Source organism: Vigna unguiculata, chromosome 5, assembly GCF_037176805.1.
Source record: "Vigna unguiculata cultivar grain cowpea cultivar isolate G323 ecotype 2 chromosome 5, ASM3717680v1, whole genome shotgun sequence".
Taxonomy (NCBI): Eukaryota; Viridiplantae; Streptophyta; class Magnoliopsida; order Fabales; family Fabaceae; genus Vigna; species Vigna unguiculata.
Window position 1 is genome coordinate 2,302,789 of NC_140796.1, and position 19,516 is coordinate 2,322,304.

At 32.2% G+C, this 19,516-nt stretch overlaps 3 protein-coding genes across 6 annotated transcripts; 1 reads left to right on the forward strand and 2 right to left on the reverse strand.

The window, feature by feature from the left end:
• Positions 1-542: 542 nt before the first annotated feature.
• Positions 543-3,306, reverse strand: LOC114183806 (uncharacterized). Of its 3 annotated transcripts, none has more exons than XM_028070952.2 (9): positions 3,036-3,306; positions 2,608-2,688; positions 2,382-2,526; positions 2,170-2,289; positions 2,044-2,087; positions 1,803-1,928; positions 1,387-1,471; positions 927-983; positions 543-828 (listed from the first exon to the last, which is right to left on the reverse strand). In XM_028070952.2, the coding sequence occupies exons 3-9, from the start codon at positions 2,511-2,513 to the stop codon at positions 751-753; spliced, it is 642 nt and encodes a 213-aa protein (XP_027926753.1). In that variant the 5' UTR covers positions 2,514-2,526; positions 2,608-2,688; positions 3,036-3,306; the 3' UTR covers positions 543-750. The 3 variants fall into 3 exon arrangements, with proteins under 3 accessions (XP_027926753.1, XP_027926754.1, XP_027926752.1); XM_028070953.2 differs by lacking the exon at positions 3,036-3,306 and adding an exon at positions 2,812-3,011; XM_028070951.2 differs by lacking the exon at positions 2,608-2,688.
• Positions 3,307-4,082: 776 nt separating this feature from the next.
• LOC114185217 (Regulator of chromosome condensation (RCC1) family protein) lies at positions 4,083-10,069 on the forward strand. 2 transcript variants are annotated; one of them, XM_028072826.2, is made up of 9 exons: positions 4,083-4,237; positions 4,624-4,887; positions 6,572-6,765; positions 6,847-6,894; positions 7,636-7,708; positions 7,930-8,101; positions 8,560-8,991; positions 9,065-9,256; positions 9,615-10,069. In XM_028072826.2, exons 2-9 carry the CDS (start codon positions 4,635-4,637, stop codon positions 9,673-9,675), a joined length of 1,425 nt encoding a protein of 474 aa, XP_027928627.1. In that variant the 5' UTR covers positions 4,083-4,237; positions 4,624-4,634; the 3' UTR covers positions 9,676-10,069. The 2 variants fall into 2 exon arrangements, with proteins under 2 accessions (XP_027928627.1, XP_027928628.1); XM_028072827.2 differs by having other exon boundaries at positions 4,102-4,237; positions 4,628-4,887.
• Positions 10,070-11,080: 1,011 nt separating this feature from the next.
• Positions 11,081-18,171, reverse strand: LOC114184040 (agamous-like MADS-box protein FUL-L). The gene is made up of 9 exons (XM_028071272.2): positions 18,017-18,171; positions 17,680-17,871; positions 13,748-13,820; positions 12,524-12,588; positions 12,216-12,315; positions 12,100-12,141; positions 11,754-11,792; positions 11,502-11,638; positions 11,081-11,369 (listed from the first exon to the last, which is right to left on the reverse strand). Exons 2-9 carry the CDS (start codon positions 17,862-17,864, stop codon positions 11,270-11,272), a joined length of 741 nt encoding a protein of 246 aa, XP_027927073.1. The 5' UTR covers positions 17,865-17,871; positions 18,017-18,171; the 3' UTR covers positions 11,081-11,269.
• Between the last annotated feature and the right edge of the window lie 1,345 nt (positions 18,172-19,516).

Sequence of the window (19,516 nt, forward strand, 5' to 3'; positions counted from 1 at the left end):
TTCGCTAAATAGGTTTATAATAATTGTGCCTCAACTCATCATATACATTACAATTTCTATAGGTTCTGTGTACTCTGATTTTCTTTTAATGATCTTTTAATTTAAATAAAGTTCGTATGATTGGTTCGGCTTAAACCACTTTTTAAGCTCAGCGCTGATTTGACCTGTTTTCCGAAGCAACTGTATAAATGTGGTATTTCAAAAACATGAATCTGTCAACACTGGTTGCAGCGTCAGTAGCAGAAGAATGAGAGGTCCTTAAGTTGTTGCTCATCAATATTTTCGGTCAACAAGAAATATGAAAAGGCCAAAACCTAAAGTTATTGGTTGTAAAGATATAAGTTTGAATTAATGGAGGATTACAAAGCTAAAAATACTATCCTTAAGCTCTTATTAAAACAAAAGGCTAATAAAATGTTATTACTGTGACATCTTTCTCCAGCCAAAACGGTGCTAACGGAAGGGAAATTACAATTTTTCGCCAACCAAATCAAGCATAAGCATTTCTCACTGGGTGCAAAATTAAAGAGCAATGCCAGATAAATATCAAAGATATTCAATTTACTATGGCTGCATCCGATAAGACACGGGCAAAGACACTATATACACATTATTGTAAAACATAAACATTCTCTTGCATGTCAATAGAAGTTTCACATTTGATAGAGTGCTATAAACTCTGAAGGCCAACTTGTCATTTCCAAGGTTTCATCCTTATGGAGTACAATAGAAACTCTGAAGAGCTGAAAGTCAAGTTGTAGCAACTTGGAAAGCTTTCAAGAAGACTTCAGGGATTTGTCCACCACTCAACTTGTGTTTTCCATTAATCTGCCAAATGATAAATAAGTGAATCACTTTGTTTATTTTTTTATCATTATGAAACTGTTAAAAACAGGCTGGAATTTAACACTGTACACAGCACCTACCACATAATATGGAACCCCTGAAATGTTTCGTGAAATCGTTTTAAGCTCCTCCTCCACCTAGGTAAATAGTGTCATGGAAAGCAAGAGCAGCATTAGTCTATCTCACATAGTAAAAATCAGGTTTTGTTGTTATTGTAAAGTAAGATTATCATTTATGCCATTTTGTGTCTGCCTAAGAACTAAGGTTCTGTGTGGTTATCCGTTTAAATGGTAATGACTCTACACTCTTGAATTAAGCTTAAGATGCATTGGAACACAGATTAACTGAAAACTAAACACAGACTAAAAATATAACACTACCAGTTTGACGTTAACATCGATAAGAAGGAAATGCATTTAGCATTTGAAGTTATGACTTACAATGCCTAATAACTCAAATTTTAAATCCAATAATGCATATCCTAGTAATGATTTGAATTTGAAAATAGCATAAAGAAGTGTGCTTTTATATGTGCATTACCTCCTTCAGACCATTGTTGGGATCCTTAAGAAACTCTTCTGCTCCTACTATACCAACCTCTGCAGCAGATTCAAGAAGAAACTCACTGCATCCAAATTGAAAATGATAATTACTGTGTTTTTTTTTAAATAAAGTAATGCAATGCTAATTGCAATCCTAACTATGTTGGCATCTTAGGAACTAGATTTGAAGACATTTAGTTTAAATGTCCAGCGATATCTGCTATATCCTACCACAAAAAACCACCCATCATCGCATTTTTTTTTCATGCTGAACATTCAATTTCAGCTCTACTGAAACTCATTCCGATGGACATGTCTTCAATGGAGTACGTAGAGTATGTCCTTCGAAGGGCTTAAAGGAACATTACATGAAGTGGCATTAATTGAGCAAACAAAACCGATAACAACACTTACTGGTCACCAATGTATTTTCCCTGTGTGAAATAGCCAATGGCAAGTTCTTCAACCAGAAGATGTTGCTTCTCAGGACCCTGCTGTCTAGCAAAATATATAAGCCTGTGGCTGTCAATAGTGTTTCCCCTGTCAAAACCATGTTAGTTGAACATAGGTTAGACAAACTTCAGAACACTCCATTTTTAAAGTGATTTATAGATGCTTGTCCATTGATGAAACGTAACACCACTATCAATCTTACGTAAGTCCTGAAAAACTATACTCCACACCAACACTCTTGAACACCTGCCAAATACCAAACTTCTCCGTTGGGATGAAAAATAGACAACACAGACCAATGATAACAGTGTGATCAACAAATATAAACCTCTGACATCCGAGCCTCCATCCGTTCTGTTTGGGAACCAAACTTTTTTCCATAATACTCCCTTTTGTCAATGCCTTCTTTAGGAGCATCAGGATCAAGTTGAAAGGGGTGCCATGTTATCTGAAATTCAGTTAAACCGCATATTAACATATGAAAAAGGCAGACATATTTGGTTTCATGCGCATATGCACAAACAGGAGGAGGGTGTGGACCTCGAAGTTGTATATATTATTGGAGGCAGCTATGGCCTTATCTAAATTCTTTTTGCCAACAAAGCACCATGGGCACACAGTATCAGAAGTAACCTCAATTCTCACAAGTTTCTTTTCAGAAGCCCCACTCATGATCCTTCTGTTTCTGCAATATCATTACAACATAACAGGTAAACGTAAAGTAAGATTGCTATGACAAGGAGAAACAATAATCTTAAACTATTACCATTAATTTTGAGAGAAAAATATTAATCATCTCTCATCCGTCATATTTCTTCCTAATGCCTCTAGATAGTTCTGTTTTTACCTTCATGTAAATGAAGCGTTGGATTAAAGATCAACGCAAATTAGTGGGATAAAATCAAACTATTGATCTACCAAGAAAACAGCAAAAAAAAAAAATAAAGTATTTGGAATTCTGCATGCATACTGCATCAAAGTTCCCCCCTTATATCTTCATGTTTGCGTAACAAAATCTTAATCCGCAACAAAGGAAAATAGACGAAAAATTAGATGCTGGGAAATATCAGAAACGAAGGCTAAACTAATATCAGATACAGAAACAACCACAACAGTTTAGAAAACAAATACTAGAAAGAAGATAAAGTTTGACAAGAGAAAACAAAAGCATAATCAATAACCAACCCAATTTACCTGGAAGGATGAACAGAGAGGAGAGGCAATAAATTCAAAACCTTTGTCACGATTCCCACGAATTGCATATGGAATCTATTGTTTGACAATGAACAGAGATTAAACGTACACCAGGAAGGACAAACTTGTTCCTTTGATTATATTATTATACTTTATTATGGTTTTACGTTCTTTTTAATTTCTTCTCCTGTTCAAGTCTTTTCCTTTCGGACCCAACCACCCTAACATCTCATCTTTCTCACGAACTATTATTTCTATATTTTAATAATTATTTACAAAATTTAAATCTTTTTCTTCCTAATATTCTAGTCACCAAATAAACATTTATTTATCATCATTTCTAAATTTGTTAATAATTTATAGATGAAAGTTGTTATATTAAGCATCTTTTATTTAGTATAAATGAAATTAGTAAACCTTAGACATCATTCTTATCCTTACATTCTACAAATTATACATGGTCGTTGACTTTAATAAGAAAGTAGAAAGAAGAGGATGAGAAGAAAACCTGTATTTACGTGAACCGAAGAAAGCTAACAATGTATGAAAAATTAAGAAAGAGTGAAATAAAGTAAAAATCAAGAACACATGTATATATATTTTTTTTCTTTTATCCTTCAGATTCTTTATCGTTTTTGGATTTAAACCACTTTTCAAAAAATAAAATCTTTATCTATATATATATATATATATATATTTATTTAATTTAAGCATCTTTCTTTAACAAAATCATTAATCAACATTATTAAATTATTAGAGTGGCCCATTAGTTATCAACGCTTTCAAGTCATAAATCAAGAAACCTAACAGGTCAAACATTATTAATTTCATCCATGGAAGAAATCTTGCCTTTGTTGTAAGCAAGCTAAATATTATATTACAAAATAACCTTGTGTTATTAGAATCTTGCATACACGTGATTCGATGGGAACGAATATCTTGTATTTAAAATAAATAAAATAATTTTATTTCAATATATTGAAATGTAATTTGATAATTATATATTGTTTTAAACTTATTTTTTTATATTATATATTGTAATTGTAATATAGAAAAATTGAATACAGTGAATGTGAGGGTGGTGAAGAACCAGAGAAGCGTTTGATACCCGCCACTGCTTCTAATATTGACTCTACGCTTCTTCGTTTCCATTGACTAACCATTCTTCATTCTTTCCTTCTCATTTTTTCACTCTTTTTCAGGTATCTAACCCACGCTTGTCTCTCTCTCATTCAATCCCTTATCCTCACAATTGCAATGGATTTCCAACCCTATCCTCTCACTTCTCCTTCACACTCCATTTCCCTAAATTCCCGCTTTTTTTCCCTTTTTAATCGCTTATCTAGTTTTGTATTTTTACCATAATTACCTGTTTTCATAAGGGAATACCTCTATCCGCTGCTAGTTTCTTGTTTGATACGGATAGCGGGTTCAAATTGATTTTAATTTTTCGTTGCTTTGATTTAATCGTTAAGATTTTAGATTTTTGGGTGGCGGGCGTTGAACTTTTATTTTTCTTAGCTGTTGTTTGTTTATGTTATCATTTGTTGCAATCTACAATTGAGCTTGTTGGTGTTTGCTGGTTAAGGTAGACAGAGTATGGATATTGATTCGATTTTTGGGACGACTCGACCCGTGAGTGTTCCAAGGAAGAGTGCCATTTATGTGTGGGGATACAATCAATCAGGGCAGACAGGTAGAAAGGGGAAGGAGGATCAGCTGAGGATTCCGAAGCAGCTGCCTCCTGAGCTATTTGGATGTCCGGCTGGCACCAATGCACGATGGTTGGATGTTGCCTGTGGCCGGGAGCACACGGCGGCAATTGCTTCCGATGGCTCACTCTTCACTTGGGGTTAGGACTTCTAATTATCTTGTGTATTTTACTCCTTGTTCATTATTGCGTTCATTCAAGTACTGTCGGTGTTTGTAGTGTTGGGACTGGTTTATTCCTATGATTGTTCTGTGCTTGTGTTATTTAGGCATCCGAAGGGAAATGAAATAAATAAATTTGTAGTCAATTATTTGTACCTTCCCTCCGTCGTAGACTTTGTTAGGGCATAATGGTGGATCCAGAACTTGGATCTTCTCCAGCTCCTATCCCTTCAGCCATCGTGCAGCAAACATCTAAACCTTTAATTTCTTACGAGAGGAAATAGAATATAATGAATGGTTGAGATTTTGAATGGAGAGAATTGCATTTTGGATCCACCGCTAGAGTGATTTGTAATTGATTCCCACCAGGTAGCTCAGGTATGAAAGGAAAAGGGCCATACCAAATTAGTAACGGTGACCTCGTTCTTGGGACTTCCCTTCCCAAATTTAAGCCTCCAATCCAATTTCGTTCCTATGTTCAGAGGCCCCATGCATCTCCTTTTATGTTATACTAGTCTTTTGACCCGCACATGTAACTTAGATTATAATATTTTTGTTACTACTTGATTAGCATCACAATGGTGGTTTCAAATAAAAATGTTATGTAAATAATGATGCATGCGTAACTTAGATTATAATATTTTTGTTAGTACCTGATTTAGAATGCAATATTTGATTTCACTAAGAAAATAATACAATCACTATTCATAATATATGTCCAGATTAAAGTACACAATGGTGGTCTCAAATAAAAATGTTTATGTAAATAATGATGAATGCCTCTAGCATCCAGAATATGCCTTTACCTCAAGATGATTTCTAAATCTGTCAAGCCTTCTGTTTAATATTTTTCCAAAATTTGATTTTGTATTTAAAGTAACCAACTCTCTTGATAACTTATTTATTCAAATTTGGATTGGGCCTGAAATTTGTATTCGATTTTGTATTTGAAAACCAACTCTCTTGATAACTTATTTATTCAAATTTTGTTGATAATCTTCTTAAATCTATAAGATTCCTACTTATCTTCAAAATATAAACTAAATACTTATCTTTCCCAAAATTATTAAATAAAACCTTAATTATCTAAAAAGTAATAAGTAGCATTGGTTGGCAACAGACATGTACTTTGTTAAGCAGTCAAGTTATTCCATTTTGTAGCGACCACCCAAATTATTTTGGTATTGTTTCTTGCATGTGCACAGTTACCCTTGAGGTTTTTTGTTATGTGAAAACTCAAACCAGGGGCTGGTTGTTGGATTTAAAAATAGAGGGACAGAAAGTGTAGGTCTACTTTTGGGAGGGAGACATGTTCTCTTTGAATAGTGCTTGCAGGAACTGACTTGTCGTATTCTAGGACAAAAACATCTTAACAGATTTCTCATTGCACTTCAAATATAGGATGTGGTCTGTCAGCAGAGACAGTCTTTGCTGTACAGTTCTTTCCTTGTTATAATTGGAATTACTTGCATTTGATAATTTATTAAGAATTTATAATAGGGAACACCATGCATAACAATTTGTTTACTTTAGATTATGTTTCCCCCTTTATTATACAACTGTCCTTGTTTGTCTGTTATTTTTAATGGCTCATATTACATATAATTAGAGGAAACATAAAAGTATCTAGTGTCTAAGACTAATGCACGTATCCCATATGCTAGGGGCTAATGACTTTGGTCAATTGGGTGATGGAACTGAGGTGCGGAGGAAACATCCAAAAAAAGTAAAGCAATTAGAGTCGGAGTTTGTAAAATCTGTATCCTGTGGAGCACATTGTTCTGCTTGCATTGCTGAACCTCGTGAGAATGACGGTACCATCTCCACAAGAAGGCTCTGGGTGTGGGGGCAAAATCAGGTAATACCTCTTAAAGGATTAATACAATGTTATGTGAAACAATCTATCATTTTCTTCTTCAACATACTGTTTGTATTCCAGGGATCAAATCTTCCAAGGTTGTTTTGGGGAGCCTTCGAACCTAATACAGTAAGTATATATGTTTGAACACATACTGACATATTTGCGTGCATGTTCATCATTACTTAAAGAATAATGTTATTTATTTGATTTTTTTTTAAATTTTTTGTTACTTTCCTTATTTAGAGGTAAATAGACCTGAGTACCTACTTCTATTTGTCCATGCAAGGTAGAGAGAAGTGAAAAGGACAATGGAAAAGCGTACCTTATAATGGACACTTTCCATGCTCCATTTTCTCATTTACTTATTTTTCCTAAGAGTCAGCCAGCCACTGACAGTTAATTGGATATACATTTTCTCTTGCATATTTGTTACTCATGCTTTATTGTCATGCCTAACTATGATTTTAGGTTTTTCCTTTCTAAACATTTTCTATTGTATAATTTATTTCTTATTTCTATACTCATGCTCAGTGTCTCTTTTTTAACTATGAATAAAATCTGTTTGTTTTGTTAATGTAATTGCTTCTGCGAATGTTATTATTTCATAACATTCCCTTTTGCCTAATTTCTTGTTTGTAACCTTGCTAGGAATTTAATTACATTTCATTTAATCTGTTTCTTTTGTTGAAGTAATTGCTTCTGGAATTTAATTTCATTTTTATAAAATGTAAAGAAAAGTTTCTTCTTCTTTTTTTCTTTCATGGGGGGATACTATTTTTAAATGATGGAATAGGAATTTTTATTATGTTTTGCTGTATGTCATTTTTCCTTCCTATCTTCCCATCATTTATATGATCACACTTGCAGATTATCCGTGAAGTGTCTTGTGGAGCTGTCCATGTAGTTGCTTTGTCTGAAGAAGGCGTACTACAAGCCTGGGGTAACTCAATTATTCATTCTTTATTTACAGTTTTCTTTCTAAAATTATATTGTTTATATATGACTTGTAAATGTATGTCGATGACTACCTTTATTGATTGACATGGACGGAGGCATATAAGTTTACACAGCATTGAATGTAGGAAAGTAAACATGAGCACATGCAAACTGGGTTTCTAGCCACCTACTAATCAGGGTTTTCTCACTGTTTTTATAAATCAGGCTACAATGAATATGGTCAACTTGGCCGTGGTGTTACTTGTGAAGGACTACAGGGTGCTCGTATTTTAAGTTCTTATGCTAAATTTCTTGATGAACCCCCTGAGCTTGTGAAGATTGCCAGAGTGTCATGCGGGGAGTACCACACAGCAGCCATTTCTGATAAGGGCGAGGTGTAAGTGATTTGAAGGACTTACTAAATGGAGATAGTTATAAATTTAAGCATGAGAATTGTGGTTTTCCGCATGACACATTAGGGAATCTCACTTCGGGAGACAAGATGCAATGGAAATGCTGCATTTATTATGCAAGTTTCTATTCCTTTGGCTTCGCTATAAGAAAAAGTCGACTGAGTTATACATAGCTGGAATCAACCGTGTAACCCTGTTATATTATATTCTGAGTGTCCTTGGTTTAAGTAGGTTGTGTTTGAAAAATATCTGTGGCGAGGTTTATTATTCTATTTGCAAGGTTTTCTGTAGGTTATGTAATTTCTATTCTGTGCAAGGATCTTGTTCTGCTTGAATGGTAGCATTGGGGTTGCATAAGCAGTATCACCAGTAACTAGTTATTAAATTGGGTTACTTGTTATAATACTTCCTCACTTCTTATATTTGTCCTTGGAGCTTGCAGTTACACATGGGGGCTTGGAAATATGGGCCAGCTTGGGCATTCTTCACTCCAGTATGGGGATAAAGAGTTAATTCCAAGGAGAGTGGTTACACTTGATGATGTTTTCATAAAGGATGTGGCATGTGGTGGTGTACACACGTGTGCTGTAACTCAAGGAGGAGCACTTTATGCCTGGGGGGGCGGTCAGTCTGGGCAGCTAGGGCTTGGCCCCCAAACTGGATTATTCTCGTGTGTTGCTAATGACTCACAGACATTTTTCCGAAACATTCCAGTTTTAGTTGTTCCTAAAGGTGTTCAACTTGTTGCGTGTGGACATTCCCACACACTTATCTCTATGAGTGATGGTCGAATTCACGGATGGGGTTACAATAATTATGGTCAGGCAGCCAATGAGAAATGTACATATGCTTGGTATCCATCACCAGTTGACTGGTACGTATTTGTAACTTAGAAGAAACTTTTTTATGACTACACAGGCTTTTATATTGAAGTTTCTAAATCACAGTTGTGTTGGGGAGGTTCGGAAACTTGCTGCTGGTGGTGGCCACTCAGCTGTGTTGACTGATGCTTGTTCCTTAAAGGAGTTATGTGAGTTTGTACTTGCAGATAGCATGACTTTAGCCAATGCTGCTAAGGTTGAGGATATTGCATATAGAACTGGATCAGATGCTTTGGCACGCCTTTGTGGAAGACTCAGGTATGCGTGGTGTTTATGATTTTTATATAAACTGCAACTCAATTAGACTATCATTAACTTACGGGATGTGGCAAACATTATTAGTCAGCCATTAATTAATCGTTGAAAGGAAAAACAATTGTTGGTGTTGGTAGAAGAGCATAATATTTGATGGTAAAACTGGATTTATTCTTGAGCTGAGTTGGGGTTTCCCGTTAAGTGTTTTTGAAAGAAAATTCTGGCACAATTGCCTTTGTCTTTTTTATTTCATGCACTATTATGATACGGTTGTTCTCCCTTTCACGTTTCTTTCCTATTTTAGCTTTGTTATTTTCTCAATGAATGAAATGCTAATGCTGTGGCAACAACTTAATCTCAGAGAGTATATGGTTGCTGGTGGAGCTCTCGAACAAAAGGATGAGAAGAACAGTAAACTCTGACTTAGCATATAAAGTTAATATTAGTAATTGTGCATATTAAGTTGTATGATACATGTATATTCATAATTAGATCGTCGTCATTATTTGGACAAAAGCAATCATGCAATTGACAAGAAAGATCTCACGGACAACGAATTTGTTCGTATCGAATCGATGGATCACTAACTCAGTGCAAGAAATTTCTCAGACATCTGATTGAACTCTTTACCTAAATGAGAATCCTTATTAATGGTGATTAGCTACTTTTATGCTGTGCGTAGCTACAGTAGATGAGTTCCTATCTTGTATCTTTCATAATCCTAAAAACACAATGTTCCCTGCTTTTTAGAGTACTTTGCCAGTATCAACTTTAAGCTATCTGTAATCAAGTTCCTACGCCTGTTGCAACTTCCTATTTTCCATCCTCAAGACATCAACGACTTTTCGGCTGGATTTACCTATTTTTTTACCAATAATTTAAGAAAAATAATTGGTACAGGTTAGTATATTTTATTTTTAGTATAATAAAAAAAGTTACGGTTTTGTATAACAATTGTAATTCTGCTAATTATATTTGAGCTCTATTAATATAATTGAAGATATGTTTGAATTTTAGAAATTTTACGTGAGTGTTTGTTAAAGGAAATATCAATGTTAGGATATCATTAACCTTAAAAAAAAGTATTGATGATTTTAAATTTACGAAGTAAAACAAGTAAAGGAAAAAAAAGAGTCTCTTTAAAATTAGTAACATATTAATCTTAAATTCTATTTTAGTAAATACACTTGATAATTGCTAAGATAAAATTCATGTTCGATTATTTCAATTAGTAATGAAGTTCAAACAAAATAAGTAATATTTAATTATCTCAATCATTAATGAAACTCAAACAAAATGGATAGAATTAAAGTTTTTGTATGAATATTATAATTTTTTTTCTTATTCATTCAAAAGGAAATATTTCATACATATTATATTAAGTTGACTATGTATCCACTAATTTAATTTATAATAGTTCAATACTATCTAATTTAAGACAGAATGGTAAATATCTATATTACTGAGGAAAATAACAATTTAACATGATAAATTAGATTTTCAAAATATTTGTTTTGGACATTTTGGGCTCCACACGTTTTTTTTTTTTTTTTTGCATTAATCTTTTAATCTCATTATGATATTTTTTCGATCTTATATTTTGTTACATGAAAGAAAAAACAATAGGAATGAAATCCAGCGGCTTCGAGCATGATAAGCCTATTTAAGTGAAAACCTACTTCAGATGGTAGAAGTTACATTTCTTTTCAATCTTTTCCATCTTTTCACTCATCTTTATCCAAACTGGGTTTAATATTGAAGCCTTACCCCGCTAGAAACAAAAGAAAAACACGCAGTTTGTGGGAAAATAACTACCCCAACCAAGCATCAAAATAACTGCTTAATACCATTAATTTCAGAATGAACCATGCAATAAGTTTGAGCAGTTATTAAGCTCCGCATATTAATTAGCTATTCTAAGATATATATAGATACATATATAATATATATAGTTGAGCGTTACACATTAATTATCTGACATGTGACATTCTTGGTATAATCATGTCAACCTAAATGTCAGATATGCAGCATCCATGGTGGGATGAGTGAATTGCCAGTTGGTACTGTTTGAGCTTCACCCGTTTCCTCCACCGTTCCTCTTCCTTGCAATGCCCCACTGCACCATTTTCACACTTTAAATCAATCAACTTAACTAATATAACTATGCATTACTTTTAGTTACTCAATTTTCTTGTTCATTAACCATTTTATATTTTCCTCTTTGAATAGAGAAATAAGATAGTTCTACCTGAGAGTTAAAGAAGGAACAAGTCTTTGTGGTGCTAATAGCTGTGGAGAACCTAAGTTGAGGTTCGTTGAATTTTGGCCAAGAGTTTCTGGTACGCTCTGTGGACGTTCACTCAATGTCTTCCCTTTCTCCTTCATCTGTTCATAAATTTCATTAAAATGAAAACTTTCTCTTTATCCTTCTTCATCCTTTATTCAATATATTATTGAAGATTTAGATTGAAATGTTAATAGAGGAACATGTGGCTTCTACCTTTGCTAGCTTGCTGTTTTGCTCTTGCAATGTCCTTGCCTGTCATGTCATATTCACAACAAAACAAATATTTATATATGTTTACAAATTCCACATGTTTTTGTATACAAGTCACAAGAAAACTCATTCAATTCACTTCAGAAGCAGAAAATAATTTCATAAACCCTACTATTGCTGAGGCTAGTTTCATAACATGTGCTTGTTAATGCTCTTGAAACTCAGTTAGTAGCTTCTATATCATTATCATTAACCTGTTATTAAAGAATTTTTCTGAAAATATTCAATGCTCTTATAGCTACACATTATTTTACAATGTCACCCTCAATTCACAGCACAGACATCTTACCCTTTTATGCAGCTCTGAGATTGATTGATTCATAACTTGATTCTGCAAAATTCAAATTGATCTGTCAGATGAAGAATATATAATAAAAACAAAAACAAAAAGAAAGCACTATTCACCTTTCTTGTTCGGATGCGCTTCAGAGATGTGTCAAGCTGCTGCTCCAAACTCTGAAGCTCTTTCAAATTCAAGGGATCCAGTCCATTTCCCAGGAAATTCCTATATATTCAAGATTATATAAACTATATATCATTCCTTCCATATAAGACTTTTTGATTTTGTTATTTTTTATCATTAAGTGACATTGATCAAAGTTATACAATATTATAGGTCTAGTTTTTTCATTTAATGATCTTTGTAAAATGTAAATTACTTTCAAACATTGTTCTTCATCATAGATACCATGAAATCTAAATAACGTATATACCTCACGTTCCTCTCCAAGACTTCAACTTTTGCGGTGAGCTTGATATATTCGAAAGACCAATTGCCCTACAATAAAATGATCTTCAGTTACTACACTGATGTGACTTTCATATGCATGTAAATAAAAAGGACACATGGCTATTAGGAAATGGAGATTTTTCTTTAATGGCACTATATACATTTTGAAAGAAATCAGGTGTTAATAAGAAAGTTCACACATTATAAAAGAGTAAAACAAAAAAATCATGTGAAAATGTGATTATAAATATCATAGTTACAGTCTAGGGATTCCAAACATCATTTGGGGGAGACAACATGCATAATTAATAACTAATCAAGGCATTGGTGACCATACTAGTGCTGCAGATAAAGAACTTTTATCGGTGGTAAGTAATGTGTGTGTGAAATTTGGATTCTTTGCTGATTTTTTTATGCTGTTCCTCTACTGTGTCTTTAATACACGGATTACCACTCATTTTAACGTTTTAAAATACATTAAAAAGATATTTAAAATATCACAGTGTATTTTTAATGCTCAGTAGAAGATAGTATCAAAAAAATCGGTAGAGAATTTGGACTCGTGTATGTATTAACAAAAGCATATTAAACAAAAGTGAAAGAGGTTTTCTTGTGTTTTTAAATCAGCTAATGTTAATTATCATTAACTATTGTGTTAGTTTTTAGTACTGAGATGATTCGAATGCATGGCCAACTTTTTCTTTCTTTCTTTCAAGACAATTTTATTACAGTGACAGGATTTTAGTGTTACTGTTCTCATTGTAAAAACATTTACGCACAATTACTTGTAAAGGTTAATTCAAGTGTTAACTAGCCTTAACCAAATCTGTGATTGAAAGAAATGATATAGGGCATTGCTCATATAAATATTATTTATATGAGCATAGTTTTTTAATATATTATTCTTTAAATAAAGAAAGTAATCAAAATAATACAGTAAATACTAACAAGTCATGATATCAATATTATTTATAAAATGAAGTTAGCCACTCCATTTATCAAAATTGGCATTAGAGTGAACTTTGTTGTAAAGTGTTAAAATATATATTCCATTATAAGACACAAAAAGCAAAATAAGAGGCCTCATTTAACAATTAATTCCCTTGCAATAATTAGAAACAATACTTGATAAGTTTTTTTCGCATAATTATCATATAATAATATATTCCGTATAGATAGAAATCATATATGGAAGATGATAAAGAACCTGTGAGTCATTGTTGGTTCCAGTAAGTGCTGTATGAGTATATCTCTCGTAACGTTCCAAGACATCTTCCATGCTGTTACATGAGTCAAAATAAAAAATTAAAAAAAAAACTATAAAAAGAAATACAAAAACTTCATAACTTTTTATTTTTTGCTTTGAAGTACTCTAAATATTTCAGAAATTACATATACATTCAACAAAGGTTACATAAAACGAGAATGCAATTCAGAAAAATAGTTAATAAGTTAATCAATCAACGCTGAGCTGAAGATAGAAGACCATAGAAGTAACTATATCTATTAAAAAGTTGAGATAATAAACTAATTCCTCTTTAAGAGCCATGAAAATGGAGGGGAGAATGAAGTGTTATTTTTGTTTCAGTTTCCTTAATAAATATAATTTTTTTTAGAATGAATACTTGTTTAATTTTGATGTTAAATTTCTATTCACTTAATCAAATAAAGGCATTGGAAGTTCCCTTGTGAATGTTGGAACTGATTGAATAACCATTACAGCTAAGTTTACCTAATTGGGCCTAAATTGGGGGACAACTACAAGCTTGTTTGGACATAAACATTTTTTTTTTCTCAAAAATGTTAGCTCATACACATTGAAAGGAGACAGAAAAAGACCACGAAAAATTGTGTTCTCAAAAACAATTTTTGTCATTTTAAATTGTTTCTTCTGTATAATAATTCTTATTCTAGTATTACTCATACTAAATACTCTTACTAATTTAAGTTCTTATATTGTTAGTCACAGCCTAATTAGGTGAAAAGAATATTGTTCAACAACCGATCGTGTGCATTTACAAACTGCAAATCAATTAGGTAGAAAGCACAACCCTTAGGATTATTCATAAAAATAAGGTTAAATCACAATTAGGAAGAATGAAATAGAGAAAAGTTAAGAACATTTTAGTAAGAAGAATTTATTCAGTAAGTAATTTATAGTTTTTGTTAATATGTATATAAAAGAAAATCTTAAAGAGTAGAGAAAATAACACAAAGTGAGTAGCATTCGACACATTTTGAGACATAAAAGGGTGACATTGACCTATGAGCACTTGAAGATTCTCATAGTATTTGCTAAACTTTAGTTTTAGTTTGCACCTATAGAACTTCAGAATGTCAGAATGCACAGAAAACTATGCATAGCATATTGTTTCATGTTCAACCAACAAGTCCTGTAGTTAGTTTGGTCTATTCACTGTAGCTACCAACCTCTAAAGATCCTAAACATTATCAATAAAATTATCATATAATAATTATTCATATAATAATATTGATATAATAATTATTCATAAATTATTAAAATCGACCAGGGTTAAGATATTCCAAAAGTAGTTTTGACTTCTCAACCTTGTATTTTGTTCTAATCTGACAGTCAAATATGATTTAACTTCTACAACTATTAGATTAAAAGAAAATGAAAAGGTTAATAAGTAACTTTACTAATAAAGTTAATTTAATCTCTCCTCTCTATGGTGGAAATTTAATAAAATTTAAGTTTAACATATTTACATCTATATGCAAAGTCGAGTTTGTATGATTTAGCAAACGTAAGAAATTTAATGAGAGAAATTCAAAATGAATCACGAATAAAAACACCTGTGCCTACACAGAAGAAATACATATAGAGATATTTTTCATCTTTTTACATATAGTGCACACTAGGTTGTAATAATGAGAAAATAGTAAAGTGTTGGGGAAATATTTTAGTGTATTTAAAGAAAGTGGAAATGATTAGACATGGAAGATAACGCAATAAACCTTTAGAATTAAAATAAGCACATTTAAGACAATTTGTGCAAATTGTATTACTTTAGAATAATCTAATATCTGCATTTACCATAATGCAATATGTTATAGAACCATAAAAGCTTGCATAACCAATTTCATCGGTGTTTTGTTTTCGGGATTAGAGAGGTAGGGCACAACAATCTGTTGTTTTCTGTTTGTTGCAGTGTATTTAAAGGATGAAATAAATAGTATAGTTTTATATTTTTTATCTATAGAAAAAAAAAACTCAAACTTTAAATTCCCTACAGTGTAATTATTGAACTTTCGGGGTAGCATTCATTGCATCTATCTTTGTCACTATATCTTCCAAACATAACTAAAACAATGTATGCATCTATAGATCCTAGAGTATATTCTTCTGTATTTCCACAACCATCATGATGACCCTAAACCCTAGTTCATCATATTTATACCATACAACACAAACAGATTTTACAATTTTTAAGTTCTTCTCAAATATTCCACAGCTGTTTCGAATGCATGTTCTTTATTAGCCAGTTGTAAACGCTGGATAATAAAAGTATTCATCAACGCATTAACAGCTTATGGGAAATAAAAAATTATTCAATCATATTAATATATATGATCAGTTGTTATGAAATGTGGTCTTATAAATAAGAGATTCTAATGGTGATTCATCACAATATGAGAGACACATTTCTTTCATTAGGTTGAACCTATTTCTATTTACAAACGAGTTATATGAATACAAGACTGTAATGTAAAAATGGTACCTTTTTCTTATTTATAACATGTTTTTCAAAAAATCACTTACCTTTATACCTTCGTAATAATTGAACAATACATTGATTATTTCTTCTTTCTAAAATACTCTTCATTAGTAAAAATCTTCTGTCTCTGATTTGAAAATACAAATACTTTATAGATATACTGTAGTTATATATTTGAATGGACAATATAAAATAATTATTTCCAATTAATTAAACTATTTTTTTAATGGATATGAATTAGTTAAAAGAATATAGAAATGGTTGAAGTATTCATTATTTGTATTAAATGTTTAGGTAAACCTATATTTGTGGTTTTAAAATAGTAACAGTAGTTTTGTCAAAACAGAAAAGCTTCTGGTTTGGTTATGCTTTTGCCTTTTATAACGAAACCAGAAGTCCAGTCCTCAGAAGCTTTTTCAGTTAGTATGTAACTACTTTTGCAAAATCCTAAAATAAAAGATACCGTTTTTGCGTCACCTATTGGATTATAAACAGTAACTGGTTAAAGCGTCATCTGTAGGATCATAAATAGTCATTGCTTATTAGAGTGTTGTTGTTCGGACAATGTTTTGCACACATTTCAATACTTCAAACCGTGACTCGTGTCTTCACATACTTTTACTTCATCGTTTTTGTTTTACACTACATCTACAAAAATTGTTTCTCGGCACCAACTTCGGTTAAGGTTACCACATATATAAACAAACATGCACTGTTTCGTGGCTTCTCATTACCCGGTGGATCAAAGAAGACAAGTTACTAGGATCTTGTATAGCAGACACCCCCTTCCAAGGTGACACAAAGCTCAAGGGTGATATATATTAATTACTTTTAGGTATAGGTTTTATCATATAATTTGACTTGATATTTATAGTATACACATCTACATACATATACCTATAAATAACAAAGAAACCACACGCTGACGCAGACATATAAAACTCTTATAAACCTATGAGTGCTATATATATATATTGTATAAAAACATTTAAAGAAAGCAATAAAGAAACTTCCATTACGAGTTCATTATGTGTGTGTGAGTGTGTAAAGAGAAAATAGGACAGCGAAATATATGTGACAGATTGAAACTGAAATTCAAAAGGAAAAAGAAAAACTTGGCGTTGAATGAATACTACTATTATATTGGTGGAAACTTGTTTAGCTTTGTATGATAGATAAGGGTAAGGTCAAAGAAAAAGAGAAAGATAACAACCAAAATCAGATGGAACAAGGAGACAAAGAGAACACAAATGAAACATTGACGTTTAAATAATTGAGTGCAGAAAATTAGGAGTTAGCGAGTGATGTATAAAAGAAAAATACATAAAAAGGTGGATCGAGAAGAAGGAAAAGAAAAAAGAAAGTGAAGTGATGAATGAGTGTAGGAAGAGGAAGGAACCTGCGTTCGGAGGAATACTCGAAAAGTTTGCCTTTGGTAGAGAACATAATGAGAGCGACTTGAGCATCACAGAGAACAGAGATTTCGTTGGCTTTCTTGAGAAGTCCCGTTCTGCGTTTGGAAAAGGTGACTTGCTGGCTTGTTTTGTTCTCGATCCGTTTGAGCTGAACCCTACCCCTTCCCATGGTAATTCTACGAAAGCAGAGTGAGAATTATTAGCTGAAAAAGGAGAAACAGAAGAGAATAATAATATGTGTGTATATATGTAGAGAGGGTTAGTTGAGTTTGTTTGTATAAAGAAGGAAACCCTAGAGAGTGTGTGGGAGTGGTATTTCACCTGAAGAAACTGAGACTGAGAAAGAGAAAGAGAGAAAGAGAAAGAGAAAAAAGGAGAGGAAGGAAAAGAAATGGAGGGTGTCTAATAATAGAATAGCATGGGATTTTAATTTAGTTATTGAAATTTGAGTGTTTGGGAAAAATAAGGGTTTGGAGAAAAAAGAGAGGGAATAGAATAAAATTGGGAAAGGAATGGAAGTGAGGTACGATGCGTTGTCGAGTTGTGATTGGAGGAGGGGTTGAGGTACGATGCGTTGTCGAGATGGAATTGAAGAGGAGTGAAGTGTCGTGTTGACAGGGCGTAACGTTGGGAGACAGACCGTACGAGGATGTGGGTCCCACGGATAAGGAGTAACCGGAATGGGGTTTGTTGTGTTCTCTTTGTGGCACTCACCCTTCGCTTCTCATTGGTTGACGGCGCCCCCTTCCCAAACACTTCTCCTTCTTTTTTTTTTTTTTTTTTTTCTTCTTTTCATTCTTTCACAACTTGAACAAATCAACGCAATAACAAAAAAATGCATAGGTTCATCTACTACTCTACTCTAATAAACTAATACAATTTTCTTCATTTTTTTAAATAATTAATTAATGTGAGGAGAGAAAATAATGGCAACCTGATTTTTAGTTTTTGGAACTTAGTTCTTTAATTCCAATTCCTCATAGAATGAGAAAGGTGATTTGTTTTTGTGAACCCAAGTAGCTTTAAAAATTATAATAAAGGGAACAATTAGAAAACACTATGGAATGAAAAGTTAAATTTTTAAAGCAGTGTCTTGCATCATTGTACGAGAGGATGCAGAAAACCGATCCATAAAACGACAAAATTTTAGAGAAAAATAAAATGGGTTGAAAGCAGATTATGAAAATATTAAGAAAATAAGAATTTGGAGAAATTATAGAAGGGAGTTTTCCGAAAAAAGATAAATTAACTCAATCAATTTATTAAAGACGTGTTGTATTATCACAAAAGAAAAAGGAAGTATAATTTTAGTCCTTTGAACTTTAATTTAAAATTAGAATTTTTTATGTCTAAAACTTCAATATATTTTAGTTTTTAAATTTTAAAAATAATAAATATAGTCTTTTTAATCCAATTACATTAATATTTTTTTATTTGTCAAATACGTTTTATGATAATATTAAAGTTGTTTAGACTGTATGACGCATCTTCAATTCAATATCTATTGAAAAATGCATTCGACACCTCTTTTTTATTTGTCGAACACGTTTCATGATAATATTAGAATTATTTATACCATTTGACACATCTTCAGTTTAATATCTACTGAAAAATACCTTCGACACCCAAAAAAAGTTAACATAATTGGATTTAAAAGACTATATTCATTTATTTTTAAAATTTAAGAACCAAAATATATCAATTTTTAGACAGAGACAAATTCTAATTTTAGATCAAAAGTTTATGGACTAAAAATAGTTTTAACCATAACAAAAATATAGTAATAATTTAATTCTCATTTTCCTTTTAAATTCGTCCTGA